At 43.3% G+C, this 24,135-nt stretch overlaps 1 protein-coding gene across 4 annotated transcripts in view; it reads right to left on the reverse strand.

The window, feature by feature from the left end:
* Positions 1–24,135, reverse strand: part of npdc1b (neural proliferation, differentiation and control, 1b) — a 54,073-nt gene that overhangs the window by 10,701 nt on the left and 19,237 nt on the right. For 2 of the 4 annotated variants that reach the window (XR_004827565.2, XM_035786230.2), the window contains exon 2: positions 15,131–15,292. The exons of 1 other annotated variant lie outside the window; for it this stretch is intronic. Coding sequence is in view for 2 of the 3 variants with exons in the window: in XM_035786230.2 (XP_035642123.1) it covers positions 15,131–15,292 (162 nt within the window). In the remaining variant the exon portion in view is untranslated. Of the gene's footprint in view, positions 1–2,917; positions 3,215–15,130; positions 15,293–24,135 lie in introns of those variants that run through there. One more of the 4 variants, XM_035786232.2, reaches the window with a different exon arrangement.

The raw sequence follows: 24,135 nt of genomic DNA on the forward strand, positions 1-24,135 counted from the left end.
GGTATGAGTCAGAGATCTACAATCGCCAATGATGACCTTCTACTCCACCATAGTGACTATGGGGAATCAGTCATCAGATGCTGACAACACAAGCTACACTTAAATCAACTGCACAAGCTATTGATTTCCATACAGAACGAAAGGCTACGAAACACAGAGCCATATAGTCACACTACTGGAGAGATCAGGCATGTATTCGTCCTATAATTGTATTAATAGTAGTGCAGTAGTTCAGGGTGGCAGATAAACAGGAAAACCACAGCCCTGCTGATTAAGGGAAATCCGGAGTCTTTGATACTTTACTGCACACTTTAAAAATGGGGAGCTAACATGGCCACCATATGGAATTACAGTGTCATCATGTAAATGCCTCATATTGCATCTATTACTGAACATACATACAAATGCAACAACTTCAAAGATTGGACTTATTCTCATTTACAATGACAGCCTACCCCGACCAACGCTGGGCCAATTGTGCGCCGCCCTATGGGACTACCAATCACGGCCGGATGTGATGCAGCTGGATTCGAACCAGGTACTGCAGTGGCGCCTCTTGCAATGAGATGCAGCGTTTTAGACCACTGCCCCTGCTGGGGAGCCAGGCCCAGTCAATCAGAACGAATTCTTCCCCACAAAAGGACTATATTACAGACAGAAATACTCCTCAGCACCACCTCAGACGATCCCTCAGGTGAAGAAGCCCGATGTGGAGGTCCTTGGCTGGCGTGTTTACACTTGGTCTGCGGTTGTGATGCCGGTTGGAAGTACTACCAAATTCTCTAAAATGACATTGGAGGCGGCTTATGGTAGAGAAATTAACATTAAATCTCTGGCAACAGCTCTGGTGGACATCCCTGCAGTCAGCATGCCAATTGCACACTACCTCAAAACATTGTGGTGTGGTTGACAAAACTGCACATTTTAGAGTGGCCTTTTATTGTCCCCATGCTGTTTAATCAGCTTCTTGATATGCCACATCTGCCAGGTGGATGGATTATCTTGGTAAAGCAGAAATGCTCACGAACAGGGATGCAAACAAACTTGTGTTCAAAACTTGAGAGACATAAGCTTTTTGTTCATATGGAAAATGTCTAGCATCTTTTATTTCAGCTCACAACACTTTACATGTTGTGTTTATATTTTTGTTCAGTGTAAATACATGGCTCTCCTCGACTCCATCCATATACCCTGTACTGGTCCTCATAGGGGACACAGAGGAATTCCAGTTAGAAAGAACTGGTCCATGCTGCCCTCGTGTGGCCAGTGTGGATAAACACACACACACACAACAAGTGAGTCGATGATACGTGTAAGGAACCAAATCAAATCATTCATCAAGTACAAAAGGCTGCAGCCTAGTAAAAGCATTAAATATCTTTGTATTTGCAGAGATGACACGCTGCATGTTTCTTACATTGGATTGGTTTGTGCTTAATCATAAAGGGTTACTATATCAACAGTAATTAATAATGCCGGTTTCACAGGTGAGGTGAGAGCAGTGAGGTGATAAACTGCATAGCAGTACGGTGCTGTAAGTGTTAGAATGTGTGTGTGTGTGTGTGTGGTGCTGTAATGCCTGTGTGTCTATGTATGAGACTTGAGTAAACCAGTGATAGTGTGTGTTGCTAGCTGGATCAAAGTGAGAGAATCTCTGTGTGGGTGGGTGTCTATGACAGAGTGAATGTGAGGTGCTTTTGTGCGTGTGTGTGTGTGCGCGTGTGTGTGTGTGTGTGAGGGAGAGTGGTGCAGTGTGTGTATGTGAGAGAGTGTGTGTGTGTGCATTCATGCGTGTATTTGTGTGTGTAAGAGATTCTGTACATTACATATTAGTGAGAGTGGGGGAATTGTGTCGTGGTGTGTGGGTGGATAGGTCAGCGTCTCTGTCATGAAGAGGTGCTCTGAGCGTGTGGGTGGGGGGCACGGAGGAGGTAGGGCGAGAACGATAGAGAGAGAGAGAGAGACGGAGGGAGAGCGAGAGAGCAATCATGAATGAAAACCATAACCAGGGCAACAGAGAGAGAAGCCAAGAAAGGGAGGGGAGAGGAGAGGATAGAAGGTAACTATTCCCCAGGTCATTTCTGTAAATGAGAATGTGCTCTCAGTCAACTTACCTGGTAAAATAAGGATGGAATAAATACACATTTTAAAAAAGAGGGGGGGTTGGAGTCAGATTAAATGTGGTTCAGAGGTGAAGAACCGTAAATGAACCAAAGACCCATTTCTAAAGGCCGTTTCAAGTACTGTAAGGTATTATTATTTTCTGATGTAATAAATATTTTCAAAATGTGAGACTTTGGTCATATACATCATCCCTCCATAGCTTGTGCCAACCAACCACATTGTAAGTGCTCGAGAGATTCGCCTAGAGGTCAGTAAAGTGAAGTGCACAATAATACAATAGCGATGAATTGACCAGTGGCTTCCAAGCAGCTCTGAATAATAGTAACTGCTGGGCCCCCTGTCATCAATTCTTCCTATTCAGTTCAATGCAACTATTGTATGCAGCAGACCACAGATATTACTCCAATTATACTGGGCAAAAATAGAAACGCAACATGTACAGCGCTGGTCCCATGTTTCATGAGCTGAAATAAAATATGTTCCATATGCACAAAAAGCTTATTACTCTCAAATGTTGTGCACAAATGTATTTATATCCCTGTTAGAGGGTATTTCTCCTTTACCAAAATAATACATGCACCTGCTAATATCAAAAAGATGATTAAAAAGTATGATCATTACACAACTGCACATTTGTGCTGGGGGGGAATAAAGGACCCCTCTCAAATGTGCAGTTGTGTCACACAACACAATGCCACAGATGTCTCAAGTTGAGGGAGTGTGCAATTGGCATGCTAACTGTAGGAATGTCCACCAGAGCTGATGCCAGAGAATTATAAATGAATTTCGCTACCGTAAGCCGCCTCCGTCGTTTCAGAGAATTTGCCAGTACGTCCAACCGGCCTCACAACCGCAGACCACATGTGATGACGTGCAGCAGCTTGTAGAGATTTGTAGTCTTACATGATGTCTTCTTTGATGCTTTTTAGATTTTTTTAATCCGAGTGAATAGAGCCAAATATATTGATAAACGCCACCTTGTGTGCGAGAGAGATTTACATGGATATCATGTCATGCCAGGGTAAGCTTACACAAAAAACACAGTCCTTATTTGAAGTGTTTCTAAAATCTACAAAGGATAAAATGAATGGTGGAAAAACAACAAACCATTTCAGTGTTTGAAACGCTAGGCTTTGTGGGTATTATGACACGGCCAGTCACATTCTGTTAAAAGGTCCCCAAAGCACACACATTCCTCGGTCGCTCCTCTTTTCAGTTCGCTGCAGCGCGCGACTGGAACAAGATGCAAACAAACACGAACTGGACAGTTTTATATCAATCTCTTCTTTCAAAGACTCAAATCGTGGATACTTAATGACAGATGTGTTGCTACCATGCTATGTTGTTGTCTTATAGGGCTCTCTTTATGTAGTGTTGTCTCTCTTGTCGCGATGTGTGTTTTGTCCAATATTTTTAATCCCAGGCCCCCGTCCCCGCAGGAGGCCTTTTGGTAGGCGGTCATTGTAAATAAGACTTTGTTCTTAACTGACTTGCCTAGTTAAATAAAATTAAAAAATCCACTGCGGAGCTCAATAGCCCCATATAGTAGCAGACTAAACAACACGATATACGATGGAGTTGAGCAGCAGCTGGTGTGAGCAGACTGGTGCTCCGACATCACATACAATTATTTATTCAAATAAAAACACTTGATTTCAGCACCCAAAGAATAGCCTGCAAGTACACAGAACATTTTATCTGACGTCGGAGCTCTAGTCGCCGCTAAACTCCAATTGTAAATCGTTGGTTAAAAATCGGCTATATAGTTGAGCCATGATAAACTGCTTTATTTTTCTATTCACGCCGTAAGAACAAAAGCCTCAATGCTCGTCTCCTGTCCTGTCATATGAAATGAGTAAATGTCAGTAAGTAATGAATTTTAAAATCACGGAACCCTTTTTCAATGTTTTCCCTATTGATAACAGAGAAAAGGTTGCACCTGAAACCAATGCAAGTTAATCAACTCCAGCTGCAATTTACAATAATCTGGTGGCCACAGTTGAAGTGAAAATCTCGGATTTAAACAACAGCTAGGGGAAAGGGTGCCGTTTGGGAGCACACAAGACACAGTGGCAACAGAAATATGAGTCATACTGCAGCTCAATGCTCAAATGTAATTATTCTGTCACATTTCCTCAAAATGTTCTGTGTTTGTCGAGTGGGTGGTTGGGGCTGGGAAAAGACCAATCTCTCGTTTGAACATGTCTGCAAATATTGCCTTGTTTTGGGGGAAATTACCTGAAATAGGCAACTGTTTGCCCCATGTACCTAGTGGCCATGTTCTCAAGTGTATTACATATTGTTCCAGGTGTTTTGTAAGTGAGCGAGCTATACTGTAGGGAAGGGTTCCCCAAATGGCGGCCCGCGTGCTGTGGTTTAATTTGGCTCCCCAAGTTTTCTGAGCAACTGAAAAACGTATATGTAATCTGAACAAAAATATAAATGAAACATGTAAGGTGTTGGTCCCATGTTTCATGAGCTGAAACAATATAACCCAGAAATCTTCCATATGCACAAAAATATTCTCTCAAATTTTGTGCACAAATTTGTTTACATCCCTGTTAGTGAGCATTTATCATTTGCCAAGATAATCCATCCATCGTTTTAGAGAAATTGGCAGTCCCTCCAACCGGCTTCACAACATACAAAGTGGTTCGCATGTGATGCATTCTTATCCATTAAATTCAGTCATGTGCCAGTCATGTCCCAAGTGGCTGCAAAGAACTAAATGGCCATTAGGAAAATGGATACCACTTAAATGCGGTGGGCTAAGTCGGTGAATTAACTGTGTACAGCTGCAAATCCAGAGGTCTCAAATGGCATCCTTATTCACTACATAGTGCACTATTTAACAGAAGCCGGACTATGGTCAGAGCAGTGCATACAGGGACCACTTGGGAAGCAACCTATATCACAACCAACATCCTTGTTAACATGGCCCTCCATACGAGTGGACGATCGTTTCCAACAGGGCAAACTGTTGCTCACAACAGTGTGCTCAGTGTGTATGGAGTGGCAACAATATCCACGGATGAGCTCGCTCAGGAGGAGGATAGCGTGTGTGAAGGGCAGCAAGAGGAAAAGAAAGAGAAGAAAAGGAGGAGAGAGAGTGATAGAGAGGAAGAGATATGTGGAGGAGGAAAGAAAGATAGAGGGGTCCTCTCTAACCTTCTGTTTAGTGATTTACTCTGTTTACCATCAGCTCTTCTAGAGCCAGTCAGTGGATGCGTCCCAAATGGCACGCTTTCGTTAAAAGTAGCATGCTCGATAGGGATTAGGGTGCCATTTGGGATGCATTTTCTGTCAGTGGATCAGGGAAAACCTGCTTGGCAGACAGTCCATGCTTTACAATCTATGCTGAGGGATACTCGTTTAGACTTTGTTGTGGCTAGGCTGTCATCTCACAGACCGGTGGCGAATCAGGTCTCAGTCTTTCAATTCCTTTCCTTCTTTAATGTAGGGCTTTCCTGGAGTCACCCTCCCTCCAGTGTCTGTCTGGCCTATGACTAAATCTAATCTAAGATATTTCTTTATGGGTTTTAATGCCAATTGTTTTGTATCAATACCACTTTATGAAAGTCATCCATTCTCATTTTCAACCATTATGAATCCTTTCATATTGCTCTGGCTCTCTCTCGCCATTGGAACAACAAACCTTTTTCCCGAGCTATCAGCTCTCAGTCCCCTGATGACGCACCTCCTACGCTGTCTCATTAAGTCTGAGGCAGTGGGGGACTGGAGGGGAGACTGCTATTATCCATTAAAAAGTGAGCAATTTTAACTTCTTTTTCACATTAAACTAGTCTCTCGTGAGATGGGACAGACAATGTGGAACAGTTCTCCCTGTGCCCTCGTTTTGTATAACAGGTTATTAGGACGAATCTTGTGGGGGTACACTCAACGTTCCCTCAAAAGGTCTGCTGAGCGCAAACCTGAACATTGTGAAAATTCTGTGCAACTCCTGGCGCTCGTTTACTGCGAACACTGCAGCTGTACCCGCTTTAACTTACAGTTTTAACAGTGGTCAAGTTGACTGCTGTGGTTATTTGATCATAATTTAGTCCTAAATTAGAGTGGCCTACCATCAAAACCAATGGAGAAAATGGATCCCATAACATTCTAACATGCAAATAGCTGTTCTACCATTCAGCCTACAGTAGCAGCCAATGTGTGGTGTTCAATGTAGGCCTACATTTGATTTGACCAGTGGTTCCCAAACTTTTTATAGTCCCGAACCCCTTCAAACATTCAACCTCCAGCTGCGTACCCCTCTAGCACCAGGGCAGGGGACTCTCAAATGTTTTTTTTTGCTATCATTGTAAGCGTGCCACACACACACACACACACACTATACAATACATTTATTAAAACATAAGAATGAGTGTGAGTTGTCTTCACAACCTGGCTCGTGGGAAGTGACAAAGAGCTCTTATAGGACCAGGGCACAAATAATAATAATAATCAATAATTTTGCTCTTTATTTATCCATCTTACATATAAAGCTTTATTTGTTCATTGAAAATGGTGAATAACTCACAGGTTAATGAGAAGGGTGTGCTTGAAAGGATGCACATAACTCTGCAATGTTGGGTTGTATAGGAGAGTCTCAGTTTTAAATAATTTGCCACACAAAGTCTGTGCCTGTATTTAGTTTTCATGCTAGTGAGGGCCGTGAATCCCCTCTCACATAGGTACGTGGTTGCAAAGGGCAACAGTGTCTTAACAGCGCGATTTGCCAAGGCAAGAAACTCTGAGCACAGCCCAATCCAGAAATCTGGCAGTGGCTTCAGATTAAATTCCATTTTCACAGAACTGCTTGTTGCAATTTCGATGAGACTCTCTTGTTCAGATATCGGTAAATGGACTGGAGGCAGGGCATGAAAGGGATAACGAATCCAGTTGTTTGTGTCGTCCGTTTTGGGAAATTACCTGCGTAATTGCGCACCAAACTCACTGAGGTTCTTTGCTATATCACATTAGACATTGTCCGTAAGTGTGAGTTAATTTGCACACAAAAAAAATAATACAATGATGGAAAGACCTGTGTATTGTCCAATTTTGTCCCGCACATTCAATATAGTTGCAGAGAGTCCCTGTAATCATAGATTCAGATCATTCAGGCGAGAATAAACATCACCCAGATAGGCCAGTCGTGTGAGAAAGTCGTCATCATGCAAGTGATCAGACAAGTGAAAAACTAAGCTCGTCTCTCAATTTAAAAAAACGTGTCAATACTTTGCCCCTTGACAACCAGCGCACTTCTGTATGTCATAAAAGCGTTACATGGTTGCTGCCCATATCATTGCATAGTGCAGAAAATACACAAGAGTTTAGGGGCCTTGCTTTAACAAAGTGAACAATTTTCACTGTAGTGTCCAAAACGTCTTTCAAGCTGTCAGGTATTCCCTTGGAAGCAAGAGCCTCTCGGTGGATGCTGCAGTGTACCCAAGTGGCGTCGGGAGCAACTGCTTGCATGCGCGTTACCACTCCACTAGGTCTTCCTGTCATGGCTTTTGTGCCACAGATACCAACACATCTCGACCCCCAAAGTCAATTTGATGTCACAAAGCTGTCCAGTATCCTCTCCTGTTGTCCTGGTTTCCAGTGGTTTGCAGAAGAGGATGTCTTCCTTAATTGACCCCCCATAAACGTAACGGACATATACCAGGAGCTGTGCCAGGCCCGCCACATCTGTTGACTCCTCCAGCTGTAACAGACATATACCAGGAGCTGTGCCAGACCCGCCACGTCTGTTGACTCCTCCAGCTGTAACAGACATATACCAGCTGTGCCAGACCCGCTGCTGACTCCTCCAGCTGTAACAGACATATACCAGGAGCTGTGCCAGACCCGCCACGTCTGCTGTGACATATACCTCCAGCTGTACTCCTCCAGCTGTAGACATATACCAGGAGCTGTGCCAGACCCGCCACTCCTCCAGCTGTAACTGTGTGACTCTGTTGACTCCTCCAGCTGTAACAGACATATACCAGGAGCTGTGCCAGACCCGCCTGTTGACTCCTCCAGCTCTGTTGACTCCTCCAGCTGTAACAGACATATACCAGGAGCTGTGCCAGACCCGCCACATCTGCTGACTCCTCCAGCTGTAACAGACATATACCAGGAGCTGTGCCAGACCCGCCACATCTGTTGACTCCTCCAGCTGTAACAGACATATACCAGGAGCTGTGCCAGGGCCACATCTGTTGACTCCTCCAGCTGTAACAGACATATACCAGGAGCTGTGCCAGGGCCACATCTGTTGACTCCTCCAGCTGTAACAGACATATACCAGGAGCTGTGCCAGACCCGCCACATCTGCTGACTCCTCCAGCTGTAACGCATAGAAGTCACTGGCTTGTATGTGAAGCAGTAATTGCTTCAAAACATCTCCTGCCATAGTTTTTGGGGCCTTTTTTCCCCAGCATTGTTTCAGCCATATCCGTGGCAGCAGGAAGAATGAAGTTCTCCAGAATAGTATGGGGCTTGCCTGTCCTAGCCACTCGGAAGCTCACCATACAAGACTCTTCTAGCCCCTTTCTTATTAATAGTATCTGTTGCTTTTATACATGTCTTACTACTCGGAAGTCTTCATTCTCGCTCAAAAACCTCCCGTGGCTTATTTTTGTAATTGGCATGTTTTGATTCTAAATGTCTGCCTAAGAGTGAAGGTTTCATCGTGTTGTGAGATAGTACTAGTACTTTTGAACATATAACACACTGTGGCTAAGGAAAGGCACTACTCCCAATATAAGTGAACCCCAAATCAATGTAGGTCATCATATTTGCGGTGCTTTCCCGGGTAAGGGGGCAGTAGCTCATCGGCTGCCTCAGATTCACTGTCAGTGTACATGCTAGCTGGGCTAACAAAAAAAATGTAGAATTACTGATGCTAGCATTGGATGTGATCGTGGAAGCAGAACAACTTGTGTCGTCGACAGGTGCAGGTGTAGTACTGCTGGTAGTAGCAGTACAACCAGTAGAGTTGGTATGTGCCTATATGGACGTGGGCCTTTTTAAAAATGTCTAAATATTTATCAATTTTCGGGCAAAACACTTAGAATTTTAAAAATGTGAATCACATTTTTATTTGGCGTCCCCCAGTCTGGGAATACCTGGATTAGACTATTGGAAAAAAACATGCAGGGCTTGACATTAACCCATTTATCCAATTGTCCTTTAGACAAGGAGGAGGTGACTGAAAATGTTTTGTTTGATGCAGGAAACCACTTTACAATGCCTTGCAAAAGTATTCACCCCCCTTGGAGTTTATCCTATTTTGTTGCATTACAACTTGTAATTTAAATGGATTTTTATTTGGATGTAATGGACATAGGGGGTGCGTCACCTGAGTGGGTTGATTCACTGTTGTGGTCATCCTGTCTGGGTTGGCGCCCCCCCCCCACCCCCACCCCCTTGGGTTGTGCCCTGGCGGAGATCTTTGTGGGCTATACCTTGTCTCAGGATGGTAAGTTGGTGGTTGAAGATATCCCTCTAGTGGTGTGGGGGCTGTGCTTTGGCAAAGTGGGTGGGGTTATATCCTTCCTGTTTGGCCTTGTCCGGGGGTGTCCTCGGATGGGGCCACAGTGTCTCCTGACCCCTCCCGTCTCAGCCTCCAGTATTTATGCTGCAGTAGTTTGTGTTGGGGGGCTAGGGTCAGTTTGTTATATCTGGAGTACTTCTCCTGTCCTATTCGTGTCCTGTGTGAATCTAAGTGTGCGTTCTCTAATTCTCTCTCGGAGGAGGACCTGAGCCCTAGGACCATGCCCCAGGACTACCTGACATGATGACTCCTTGCTGTCCCCAGTCCACGCTGCTGCTCCAGTTTCAACTGACCTGAGCCCTAGGACCATGCCCCAGGACTACCTGACATGATGACTCCTTGCTGTCCCCAGTCCACCTGGCCATGCTGCTGCTCCAGTTTCAACTCTTCAGCCTTACTATTATTTCACCATGCTGGTCATTTATGAACATTTGAACATCTTGGCCATGTTCTGTTATAATCTCCACCCGGCACAGCCAGAAGAGGACTGGCCACCCCACATAGCCTGGTTCCTCTCTAGGCTTCTTCCTAGGTTTTGGCCTTTCTAGGGAGTTTTCCCTAGCCACCGTGCTTCTACACCTGCATTGCTTGCTGTTTGGGGTTTTAGGCTGGGTTTTTGTACAGCACTTTGAGATATCAGCTGATGTACGAAGGGCTATATAAATACATTTGATTTGACATAGCCAAATTGGTGAAGAGAAAAAAATAACTTGTTTCAAGAAAATTTAAAATAAAAGGAAAAGTGGTCCGTTCACATGTATTCACCCTCTTTGCTATGAAGCCCCTAAATAAGATCTGGCGCAACCAATTACCTTCAGAAGTCACATAATTATTTAAATAGATTGCACACAGGTGGACTTTAAGTGTCACATGATCTCAGTATATATATATATATATATATATATATATACACACACACACACACACACACACACACACACACACACACACACACACACACACACACACATATACACACGTTCTGAAAGGCTCCAGAGTCTGCAACACCACTAAGAAAGGGGCACCACTAAGATAGCGGCACCATGAAGACCAAGGAGCTCTCCAAACAGGTCAGGGACAAAGTTGTGGAGAAGTACAGATCAGGGTTTGGTTATAAAAAAATACCCGCAACTTTGAACATCCCACGGAGCACCATTAAATCCATTATTTAAAAAATGGGCCGCCCACCAAAACTCACAGACCAGGCAAGGAGGGCATTAATCAGAAAGGCTACAAAGATACCAAATATAACCATGAAGGAACTGCAAAGCTCCACAGCAGAGATTGGAGTATCTGTCCATGGGACCAGTTTAAGCAACAAACTCCACAGAGCTGGGCTTTACGGAAGTGGCCAGAAGAAAGAAAAATAAGCAACAACGTTTGGTGTTCGCCAACAGGCATGTGGGAGACTCACCAAGCATATGGAAGAAGGTACTCTGGTCAGATAAGACTAACATTGAGCTTTTTGGCCGTCAAAAAATACACTATGTCTGGCGCAAACACCTCTCCTCCCCCCAGGAACATCATCCCCACAGTGAAGCATGTTTGTGGCAGCATCATGCTGTGGGGATGTTTTTCCATCGGCAGGGACTGGGAAACTGGTCAGAATTGAAGGAATGATGGATGCCGCTAAATACAGGGAAATTCTTGAGGGAAACCTGTTTCAGTCTTCCAGAGATTTGAGACTGGGACGGAGGTTCACCTTCCAGCAGGACAATGAACCGAATCATACTGCTAAAGCTACACTTGAGTGGTTTAAGGGGAAACATTTAAATGTATTGGAATGGCCTAGTCAAAGCCAGACCTCAATTCAATTGAGAATCTGTGGTATGACTTAAGATTGCTGTACACCAGCAGAACCCATCCAACTTGAAGGAGCTGGAGCAGTTTTGCCTTGAAGAATGGGCATAAATGCCAGTGGCTAGATGTGCCAAGCTTGTAGAGACATACCCCAAGAGACTTGCAGCTGTAATTGCTACAAAAGGTGGCTTTACAACTCTTATTTCTTGTTTCTTTCACAATAAAACATATTTTCCATCTTCAAAGTGGTAGGCATGTTGTGTAAATCAAAATTATACAACCCCCCCCCCTCCCCCCATTGCAACAAAACAAGAAGCATGCCAAGGGGGGGGGGGGTGAATACTTTCGCAAGCCACTGTACACAAAATGCATCATTATTCCTAAACTTCTATTACAGAGAATCAGACAAATTATGCTACCTTCCACGTATTGGCTACTTTGCTCTTCAAGCCTGTCTCAAAATACAACACTGCTCCTTTAAAAATATGAAAAAGCACTTTACCTGACTCAATTTTTCAAAGATGGCTTGAAATGCACATGATTGCATCTCTTGTATAAAGCAATCACTCCCCCATTGCTGACTACAAATAATCTATAACTGGGCTAATAACTCACGAACTAGCAAAGGATATGAACAGAAGTGCACGTGGCTACATTTAGCTCTCGCTTTGATCTCAAAACAAGTGTATCTACTCATGACGTGACTTTCCTTTATGTGATGAGTGTTATTTCTCATAGTTACCTACCATGTTTAATTGTTACCAGACTAAATTAAGCATGCAACAATTAACTCCGTAGGAATTTGGGGAACCATGGAGGAAGTTGTTTAACGAGTTTCATCTTCCGAATTAAACTGAAGAATATATACACAAGTCATAAATCGATAAGTCACATAACCATTACCTCATATCAGTCTCATTCTGAACGTTGCAGACTTCTTGAAACTGCACAAACCTGAGTCTAACTGATTATTCTGTACCACACAAACTGATTTGATTATTTATTTACTAACAAACTAAATGATGACACACACACTTACCGATTTGAAACTTAATAAGATAAAACAGGTCCCTAGTGGACTAACACAATGACACTTGTTACAAAAGATGGAGAGTTAAAGAGAGACAGCACTTAGATACAGTCGGGAACTATGCTCACAGTAATCCTAATACCTTGCCCCGAACTGGTGCCCGTTTGGGTAAGAAGTAATGCATGTATTTACGTGTTGAAGGTCTTCATCGTGTATCTCTGTTGGACCCAGGCCTTCGTTAAAAGGGTTCTGCTTTGTGAAAAGGGTTCGATTGGGCCTTCTCCTTAGTTCGTTAGTGTAAGTCTCTGTATGTCCACAAGAGGTCACAATGTCCTTCTCCTTAGTTGTCTGTGTTTACTTTCACTCATTCTGGAAGAGTGGTCTTCTGAGGACAGCTAATCAGCTGTGTCGATGATCCCCAGAGTTGTGATGAGAGCAGTGTAGTCGACAATGATTTGAAGAGAATAACCGGATGGTCCTATTCACTTTCTTAGTTAGGGTTGAGTAGCTGTTCTAAGTACTGTAACATTGATTGTTAGAGGCTACTTTGTCTTCTTCAATTTGTGTTGTTCTTTTAGGGTCGTGACCAATGGAGACCGAGCTGCAGCTTGTGGTCCCTCTAGTCTGGTATGTTAATTCTTAACTCAGTCTTTTATACACTTGGGTTAAAAGAGGCATTTCTGTCATACTGACGGGCAAAACATCATAAACTATGATCTCGTTAGGAATGTGATTTTAGATTTCTATCTTCACAAAATTATTATCTTCCTCTTTGATATTTCCTACACAGCGTAAAGGATGTAAACCTGATATACACAGTGTGAAAGCTCTTCTAGTTACAATATATTTTTGTTATATCACTTTTATATAATTTTTAATGACATGACCACATATAAATTAATTTCCCATATTCCATCTCTCATCATTCCCCACATTCAGATGTAGAAATATACTGTCCCAGTGTTCACTGTTGGACGTTAGAGTTTTTGGGCTGCAAAACCTTCCAGAACAAAGAGATTCCATTCACCAATACTAAAGACCAACAGGAGTTGTCTGCTGCCCACACCGCTTATTTATTTTTTATTTTACCTTTATTTAACGAGGCAAGTCAGTTAAGAACAAATTCTTATTTTCAATGACGGCCTAGGAACAGTGGGTTAACTGCCTGTTCAGGGGCAGAACGACCGATTTGTACCTTGTCAGCTCGGGGATTTGAACTTGCAACCTTCCGGTTACTAGTCCAATGCTCTAACCACTAGGCTGCTCTGCCGCTGTAAACATAGTCCAGTTCAAAGTGAACGGTACAGATCCATATATGGTAATGGTATATTTGCAAATAGGCCTACTGCAGCTCTGATTGGTTACGACACACCGATCCGTGTAGAGTTTGGGCCTGTCATATCTGTCAATGCAATAGAATCTTACTCCGATGCATTCTGCTTACAACATATATATATAGTTAGTTAGTTTTTCAAACTCAATATGCATAATACAGTGCTCCTCTCTCATGCTGTGAGGGCATTCTCTGACGATGTTCTCTTGAGTACGCTTGTGAGAACGAGAATGTGGAGAATGCATAAAACATTCAATTTGAGAAGCACTCGCACTCCCCCTACTGTATTACCTCATGCTTCACCTCCCCATTTACTGAACCTTCTTCCAGCCAGGACAATAGCAACAAGACAAAACAAGATATTCACAAAGCAAATAATAATAATAATAATAATAACTATTCTAAGCTAGATATTTCAATCGTAATAATCTAACTAGCTTGCTAGTTAAACAGGCAAATATGACAAATTAATGTTATGCAAGGTAGATGTAAATATTTTGGGGCTACCTACCAATTCTTTGTGGCTAGCTAGCTAGATAGCCCTATTGACTTATTATGGGCTTGTGATCTACGGTATGTAGGCAGGTAAACATGCCAAAATTAACACAGCATGGGTTTTTTTAACATATCAAACATTTCATTCCGATGACGGAGTGTATTTTCTCTCGCTTCAGCACAAATAACTGTTTTCAAGAAATTTTACCACATTTTTTAAGTGGTTGCATTTTTTTATTTTTTTTATTGCATACTTTCCGTTGAAGCTTGCATTGATGCATGCTTCAAAATATGTAGAATTGGAGTACGCATTCGATAAGTGCCCACCATGCTCCATTTTGCAATACTTGGACATACTCCGAACCTTCCATGCTCCAATTTGCCTGCTCAGAGCATGGTAGTATGCTTTTTGAGAAACACCCCAAGTCTTGCATAGTTCGTTTTGTTTCGGTATGTTGCATTGAAAGTGGCTAATATTGTGTTGATTCAATCACAATTACCACAGTAAAGGGAAATGTTGATAGTGGTAACAGGGAAAAGTCTAGAAAGTTGAGTGAAGTTCAAACTAGTGCTTCTCTGCGCAGGCAGATATTTATTCTGCACGGCAGTCCTGAGGGAGAAGCTTAGAGGGAACATTGGGTACACTTACATTCAGCATCTTTTGAATTTCGGAAGGAGAAGGGATATTTGGCCCAAAGGCTTGGTCAAGGCTTGCAACGAGACGTGCTTTGTGGCTTTGGCTACTGTTTCTACACTATCAGTGAAACAGCAATGCATTGGCATTAGTAGGGATAAGTGAACATACCAAAATGGGGGGCGTGAGCGTGTCTCCTCTTCACTATGCATCTGCCATGTGAGTTCTCTACCAGCGGGTTGAGGCAGGGGCCGCAGTGTGAGCTGCCCGGCTGGCAGAAATGACGCCCTGCTCGGGCACAGTCTAAGCTCCGCGGGCATACTGAAGAAGACCCTGTGGAGATGGTAAGACACAGAGTAACATTAGTATTCACATCCATTTGGATTTTAACGCCAGTACACCTGCGCTAACAGTGAGAAGGCGAGCCCATCTCTTCCTGACTGTTGGTGCTAACGTCAGCAGACATTTTATTTGAACATGTTCCTGTAAAAATGCCAATCAAATGTATTGTCAATCAAAACACCAGTCTCTATGACAATACCCATTGAGGCTTCCACACAAACTGGACACACACACACACACTAGAGAACTAAGCATATAACATTATGCACAGAGGCATCTCATGAGTTTTATAGCCTAGCTATTATCAGGGTGCCTAAGGTGACAACGGAAGAGTGAGTGAGAAAGAGAGAAAATAGACAAAGGAAAAAATAGAATCACAATTACTGGTGCCTGACAGTACGTCATCTAATATAATACGCCTCTAGGCCAGCTCTACCACTCACTGAGCTACAGCTAATCAGAATAGATATTGCGTCCCAAATAGCACCCTATTTCCTGTGTAATGCACTCCTGTTTTTAAAAAAGATATATATATTTTTCACCTTTATTTAACCAGGTAGGCTAGTTGAGAACAAGTTATCATTTGCAACTGCGACCTGGCCAAGATAAAGCATAGCAGTGTGAACAGACAACACAGTTACACATGGAGTAAACAATTAACAAGTCAATAACACAGTAGAAAAAAAGGGGAGTCTATATACAATGTGTGCAAAAGGCATGAGGAGGTAGGTGAATAATTACAATTTGTGATAAATGATCAGATGGTCATGTACAGGTAGAGATATTGGTGTGTAAAAGAACAGAAAAGTAAATAAATAAAAACAGTATGGGGATGAGGTAAGTGAAAATGGGTGGGCTATTTACCAATAGACTATGTACAGCTGCAGCAATCGGTTAGCTGCTCAGATAGCTAATGTTTGAAGTTGGTGAGGGAGATAAAAGTCTCCAACTTCAGCGATTTTTGCAATTCGTTCCAGTCACAGGCAGCAGAGTACTGGAACGAAAGGCGGCCAAATGAGGTGTTGGCTTTAGGGATGATCAGTGAGATACACCTGCTGGAGCGCGTGCTACGGATGGGTGTTGCCATCGTGACCAGTGAACTGAGATAAGGCGGAGCTTTACCTAGCATGGACTTGTAGATGACCTGGAGCCAGTGGGTCTGGCAACGAATATGTAGCGAGGGCCAGCCGACTAGAGCATACAAGTCGCAGTGGTGGGTGGTATAAGGTGCTTTAGTGACAAAACGGATGGCACTGTGATAAACTGCATCCAGTTTGCTGAGTAGTGTTGGAAGCCATTTTGTAGATGACATCGCCGAAGTCGAGGATCGGTAGGATAGTCAGTTTTACTAGGGTAAGCTTGGCGGCGTGAGTGAAGGAGGCTTTGTTGCGGACTCTTGATTTGATTTTTGATTGGAGATGTTTGATATGAGTCTGGAAGGAGAGTTTGCAGTCTAGCCAGACACCTAGGTACTTATAGATGTCCACATATTCAAGGTCGGAACCATCCAGGGTGGTGATGCTAGTCGGGCATGCGGGTGCAGGCAGCGATCGGGTGAAAAGCATGCATTTGGTTTTACAAGCGTTTAAGAGCAGTTGGAGGCCACGGAAGGAGTGTTGTATGGCATTGAAGCTCGTTTGGAGGTTAGATAGCAGTGTCCAATGACTGGTCACAATAAGTGCACTACATAGGGAATAGGGTGCCATTTGAGTCACAGCTCTAGTTTTAGCTGAGGATACACCTAGTCGGACATCTACTTCACTACTTCTCAGGAAAACCAGCAAAATTCCTCACTGTACCAAATCTCAGTCAGTGAAACCAAACTCCTCTGAAGTCTGAGGGCAGTTTTTAATTTGTAGACTTTGTTATCTAAGGGTCAGAAATTATTCTGCAGGTTTAGGCTACGATGGAGGAGGTTGAAATCCTTCACTCTGATGTGAACAGAATATTAAACTACAGTATTACTTGACCGGTGTTTGATGTCGTTTTGGGGCCATGTTCATGTGGCCTCTGTCGCCACCTGACCGGTGTGTAGTGGGGTGGAGGTGGACAGGCTCTCTGGGCTGGGGGACTATATGGGCCAGCAGGTGGGTGCTAAGATAAGGGAAAAGACTCTGCGGTTAGCTAAAGGCCCTTTTCTCATGGAATTGTAACCCTCACTGTGACCAGAACAGTGAGTGAGTCAGTCAGTCTGCCCAAGGCTCCTGACTCCTGTTGGGTTGTATGTTTGGTGTCATGTTGAGATAGGTGTTTTTACTGTTAGGCAGGCTGATTAAACTCCTAACCGACCAAATGACAGGCCCTGGTCAAAAGTAGTGCACTACATAGGCCAGGGAATAGCCAATTGGGAAGAAGCCTTAGTCTTTGTGTGTGTGTGTGTGTGTGTGTGTGTGTGTGTGTGTGTGTGTATGAGAGGTCTTGGCTGGGCTCGACTTAGCAAGGCTGTTAGAGGATTCATACAACCAGCCGTAGGCTTGTTCTTCTCTGCCTGCCAATGCTCTGTAAGCATTCAATATTAATCCCTTACTGACTCTCCCCCCAAAAAGATGTCAGCCAACCACTGAAACTCTAGGCTGCCTTGGTTGCCATAACGACTGCCATGGCAACAGACAGCGTGACATCAAGTGTGAGTCAAACTGTGAATGCAGAATCCGAGGATGGAGAGAAGGGGTGGGGGAAGGTGGGATTAAGACAAACTAAGATTAAGACGAACGATAGCGAGAAGAGAACATTTATTTTCAGTGGTTTAGTAAACTTTAAAGGACATAGTGTTTATTTTAAGTAGTAAACTATGCTCCAGTCTGCTTCTGATAAGCGTTATCAATGAGATATTCATGAGTTTTGACCCTGAAAAGCAAAAACAAACCCTTGAATCTTATCTGAATGTAATTTTAAAGTAGCTAAAAAAAAGCTACAAATACTGACCTATATTTATTCTCCCTCATTCTCATTGTCTATGTCCCAAATTGCAGCCTATTTCATCCAGGGCTCTGGTCAAAAGTAGTGCACTATGTAGGGAATAGGGTGCAATTTGGTACGCAAGTTCAGTTTTCCTGATCTGACTAATTAACTCAATATCTGGCCCAAATGGCTTGTTTTTGCACTTGCCAAATCAGGCTTCTCAATTGGTTATGACAGAGAGCAGATCTCCTGTAATCTTCATTCAGCACCAGCAGGCTATAATCACACACACCCCCCCCCCCATCTCATTTTCCTCAGAGAGCACGGTCTCTCAACAATATGCTAGTCTAGACCCTGGCTATGGCCATGAAACTTTAGAAGAAACAACAAGAGAGAACAGAATACGGTTTCCTCAGCAGCGTGACAAAAAAATAAAAAATAAATAACTACTTGAGATTACCCTGTAAACCATGTAATTAAAAATGACAAAAACATTGAAAGGAGAAAATAGGTTGTGAGGGGTATGAACAAACAACAAGACCCAGGTCTTTACAAAGCATCCATGTCAACTAGTGATGGTATTCCATAGGCAGCATCCAGCTGCTTGCCGCCTAAGCAGGCACAACTGACTACAAGTTTTCCATCATTTTCCACACCTATCTGTGGGTCAATAAATCCACAACTGACGCATATAACCAAATCCTCTCTGGGTACACTTGAGGTCGCCTCGTTCATCTGGCAGCACACATTGCGTCCCAAATGGCATCATATTCCTATCTAATGCTCTACTTTTGACCTAGTATTAAGGGAATAGGGTGCCATTTGGGAAGCGCTGTAGTCCATCTAGCAGCATACTGTATGCAAAACAGAAGACGTAAATGTAGTACTGCGATCTCTTCAACTCTACCAAACTGAGGTGAGTCAAGTAGACTGTCTCCTCCATTTTGATGTGAAGGGGTTTTATGCCTGTCTGCCAAAGTTCATTCCATTTAAAACTACTGAAGACCTGGAATAGAAAAACAATGTCAATAATTTTATGGGAACTCCAATGAATTCATAAAACAGAATTTAAATTTAACCCTTGTGTGGTGGGGGTCATGTTTTTTGTTATTCACCCAATGTTTGCGGGTCTCATAACCCAATAATGTTGTTGGACTTTCAAAACAATACAGCTGTAACAATTTACGTAAAGACTTAAAATGTTGACATATCAATTACAAGCAATATAGACAGCATACATGGTTAACATTTGCCATTTACCTCTGCTAGATCACATATATATCAATAAAAGTGCTATCCCTTTTTTAAAAAGATATATAATCAAGACATGGGTGGAATAAAATCATGATTATATTGAACAAATATAAATGCAAAAGTTATCACTATTGATGTTTTTTGCTTTGAATTGAACAAATCGGAAGGACAACATGACAAACGTGTTGTACGCCGAGACGTTGAAGAATATCAAACGGCCAGCGTAGGGTTCTTCTTTTGCACCTGTAGCCAGTCACCAGCTTGTCTAAATTGTCCACCCATCCTTTTATGGTTTTGTAATGTTACGTACTGTTCCTACCATCGTCGGCTTCCTCGAGGAGCTCCTGTCCCAGCTTGTGCAATGTAAAAACGAGGTGCGTGATGTTGTGGCCACGGAGTCCCTGTGTCACATCCAGGACGACCCACATCCCTTGGTTCTTCTCAGGGGCTCCTCCATCTAACTGCCACGTATACCCTTGCAAGTTCCACGCATATGATGAAGCAGCATCACAGGCAGCTCAGATCTTGATTCCATATTTTGTCGGTTTAGACAGTATGTACTGCTTGAAGGGGCAACGGCCCCTAAATGGCAGAAGCTGCTCAGCAACAGTAACATTGGCCCCAGGGTTGTAAAAACAAGGGAAGGCGGCCCACCCACTTGTCCCACACTGACCTGATTGCAGCTAGCTTGTCTCTCTGCAGCCGATGTTCTTCACATAAAATGAGCAAAGGCCAATGTGTCTCAAGTTGAAAAAATAATTACATTATCATTTTTCTTTCAGTAAACATTTAAAATGGGCCCCACGGACACAAACACCACATAAGGGTTAATTGACTCAAATTAAAATGGTATGACTATGGGGATTATCAAAGCACTACGGCACGGTACGGTCTACGGCACGTGCGATAGCTCCTCCACAACCTGCCACCTATTAGGGCTGGTGATCCTCAGGGCTAGGCAGGCTGTGTGAGGTCAGATAGCTAGCTGTACGCTGCTGTCAGAGGCCAGACATTGAGCCCCGTGTACCTAGGGCACTGAAGGGTGGCGACCGGGGCGCTAATCTGAAAACATGACAGGCAGTGTGTCCTGTCATTTACAAATAGAAGACTCTGCCTCGATCAAGCTGTCTGTCTGTCTATCCGTTTGAGGGATGTCAACAGGAAGAGTCCAGACTGATTAGCATCCTCTTTTAAGCTAATTGTTTAGTATTAAGACTTATGTCCCAAATGGCACCCTATTTCCCATATAGTGCACTATTTTTGACCAGTGCCCTAATGCACTATATAGGGAATACTAGGATTCCATTTGGGACACAGCCTTACACTCTTCCAGAGGCTGTTATAGAAAAGACAGTTCTATATTGGGCCCTTGGCTCACTTCTGCTCCATCTGTTTAGAGACATTTTCTGTTTACCATCAAACAGCCCGTTCGAGTGATGCGTGACCATCCCAACATCAAAAAGCGCTGTAGCAGGATAGCTAACACTGATGTCGGGACCTTGACAAATTTAACAGTGAGTGAGTGATGACCATATTAACACGCAAGAATGTTGGCTATAGCTCTGTTCAACAAGTACATTCATCTTCTGGCTTTATCTCTATAATTAACAAATATATAAAACGCAACAATTTAAAATATGTTACTGAGTTACATTTTATGTAAAGAAATCAGTCAACTGACATAAATTCATTAGGCCTTAATCTATGGATTTCACATGACTCGACAGGGGTGCAGCCATGGGTTGGTCTGGGAGGGTATAGCCAGGCCCAGCCAATCAGAATGAGTTTTTCCCCACAGAAGGGCTTTGTTACAGACAAAAACACTCCTCAGCAACCCTCCCCTGATCCCACAGGTGAAGATGCCAGATATGGAGGTCCTGGCTTGGTTACACGTGGTCTGCAGTTGTGAGGCCGGTTGTTTTGACGTATTCTGTTCATATGGTGCTTCTAATTCCTAAAATGGATGTCCCAGGTTTGTGGCATTGATTAATAAATAATTTAATGTTTACTTAAAAATTCAGATGTTTATATGGTATGTATACAAGGGATACACTCAGAGAGTTTATTAGAGACACCCATCTAGTACTGGGTCAGACCCCACTTTTCCTCCAGAACTGCCTGAATTATTTGGGGCATTCTACAAAGGTGTCGGAAACGTTCCACAGGGATGTTGGTCCATGCTGACACGATGGCATCACGCAGTTGCTGCAGATTGGAAGGCGGTACATTCATGCTGCTTACAGCCCATTCCATCTTATCCCAAATATGATCCATTGAGTTGAGGTCTGGAGACTGAGCAGGCCACTCAAGAAAACTGATCTCGCGGTCATGTTCCAGGCGATGTTGTTCCCCTCCTCAATTGTCCAGTGTTGATGATTGCGTGCCCAATGAAGCCGATTTAGCTTATTTTTAGCTGATAGGAGTGGAACCCGGTGTGGTCAAGACAAGGATTAACAAGTTGTGCGTTCCGAGATGTCGTTCTGCACACCACTCTTGTACTACTCCGTTATTTTTCGATTTGTGGCCCATCTGTTAGCTTGCACGATTTTTGCCATTCTCTTCCGCCCTATACTCAACAAGCTGTTTTGCCCACAGGACTGCCCCCCCGACTCAATGTTTTGTTTTTGTCGCACCATTCCCGGTAAACCCTAGACACTGTCGTGCATGAAAAGCCCAGGAGTTTAGCCGTTTGAGACACTGGATCAGGCACTTGGCACCAATGATCATACCACGCTCAAAGTTGCTTAGTCAATATGGTCCTTCTGTAGCACAGTTGGTAGAGCATGGCGCTTGTAATGCCAGGGTAGTGGGTTCGATTCCCGGGACCACCCATACGTAGAATGTATGCACACATGACTGTAAGTCGCTTTGGATAAAAGCGTCTGCTAAATGGCATATATTATTATTATTTATTATTATTTCCTATTCTATCATTCAATCGAACAGCACCTGAATGCTTCAATGCCAGTCTGCCTACTTTACCAACCTGCCCTCCAAATACACCCCTGCTGTCTTCAACCAGGATCTCAGCGATCACTGTCTCATTGCTTGCGTCCGTAATGGGTCTGCGGTCAAGCGACCACCCCTCATCACTGTCAAACGCTCCCTAAAACACTTCAGCGAGCAGGCCTTTCTAATCGACCTGGCCCAGGTATCCTGGAAGGATATTGACCTCATTCCATCAGTAGAAGATGCCTGGTTATTCTTTAAAAGTGCTTTCCTCACAATATTAAATAAGCATGCCCCATTCAAAAAAATGTGGAACCAGGAACAGATATAGCCCGTAGTTCACTCCAGACCTGACTGCCCTTGACCAGCACAAAAACATCCTGTGGCATACTGCATTAGCATCGAATAGTCCCCACGATATGCAACTTTTCAGGGAAGTTAGGAACAAATATACACATGCAGTTAGGAAAGCAAAGGCTAGCTTTTTCAAACAGAATTTTTCATCCTGCAGCACAAACTCCAAAAAGTTCTGGAACACTTCAAAGTCCATGGAGAATAAGAGCACCTCCTCCCAGCTGCCCACTGCACTGAGGCTAGGAAACACTGTCGCCACCGATAAATCCACGATAATTGAGAATTTCAATAAGCATTTTTCTACGGCTGGCCACCTCTACCCTGGTCAACAACCCTGCACCTCCCACAGCAACTTGCCCAAGCCTCCCCCATTTCTCCTTCACCCAAATCCAGATAGCTGATGTTCTGAAAGAGCTGCAAATCAGCAGGGCTAGACAATCTGGACCCTCTCTTTCTAAAATGATCAGCTGAAATTGTTGCAATCCCTATTACTAGCCTGTTCAAAGATTGAAGAGGGAGATGACCGTGTCAGCTTTCCAAAGGGGGAGACACTCTAGACCCAAACTGCTACAGACCTATATCTATCCTATCCTGCCTTTCTAAGGTCTTCGGAAGACAAGTTAACAAACAGATCAACGACCATTTTGAATCCCCACCGTACCTTCTCCGCTATGCAATCTGATTTCCGAGCTGGTCATGGGTGCACCTCGATAAGAGACAAGAGACAATACTGTGCAGCTGTATTCATAGACCTGGCCAAGGCTTTCGACTCGGTCAATCACCACATTCTTATCGGCAGACTCAACAGCCTTGGTTTCTCAAAAGACTGCCTCGCCTGGTTCACCAACTACTTCTCAGACAGAGTTCAATGTGTCAAATCGGAGGGCCTCCGTGACCTCCAACTGCTCTTAAATGCAAGTAAAACTAAATGAAAGCTCTTCAACCGACCAGCATCACTACTTTGGACGGTTCTGACTTAGAATGTGTGGACAACTACAAATACCTAGGTGTCTGGTTAGACTTTAAACTCTCCTTCCAGACTCATATTAAGCATCTCCAATCCAAAATTAAATCTAGAAATCGGCTTCCTATTTCGCAACAAAGCATCCTTCACTTATGCTACCAAACATACCCTCGTAACACTGACTATCTTGCCGATCCTGGACTTTGGCGATGTCATTTACAAAATAGCCTCCAACACAGCAAATTGGATGCAGTCTATGTTAAGGGAATTTTTTATCAATAATGACTAATTATGTATACATTTCAATCAGGACTGACTAACCAGAATACTATTATGTTACTGTGTATGTACTAATCAGAATACTATTATGTTACTGTATATGTATGAATTTTCTTTTTAATCCTAGTACTGA

The sequence above is a fragment of the Oncorhynchus keta genome, chromosome 14 (assembly GCF_023373465.1).
Source record: "Oncorhynchus keta strain PuntledgeMale-10-30-2019 chromosome 14, Oket_V2, whole genome shotgun sequence".
Lineage (NCBI taxonomy): Eukaryota > Metazoa > Chordata > Actinopteri > Salmoniformes > Salmonidae > Oncorhynchus > Oncorhynchus keta.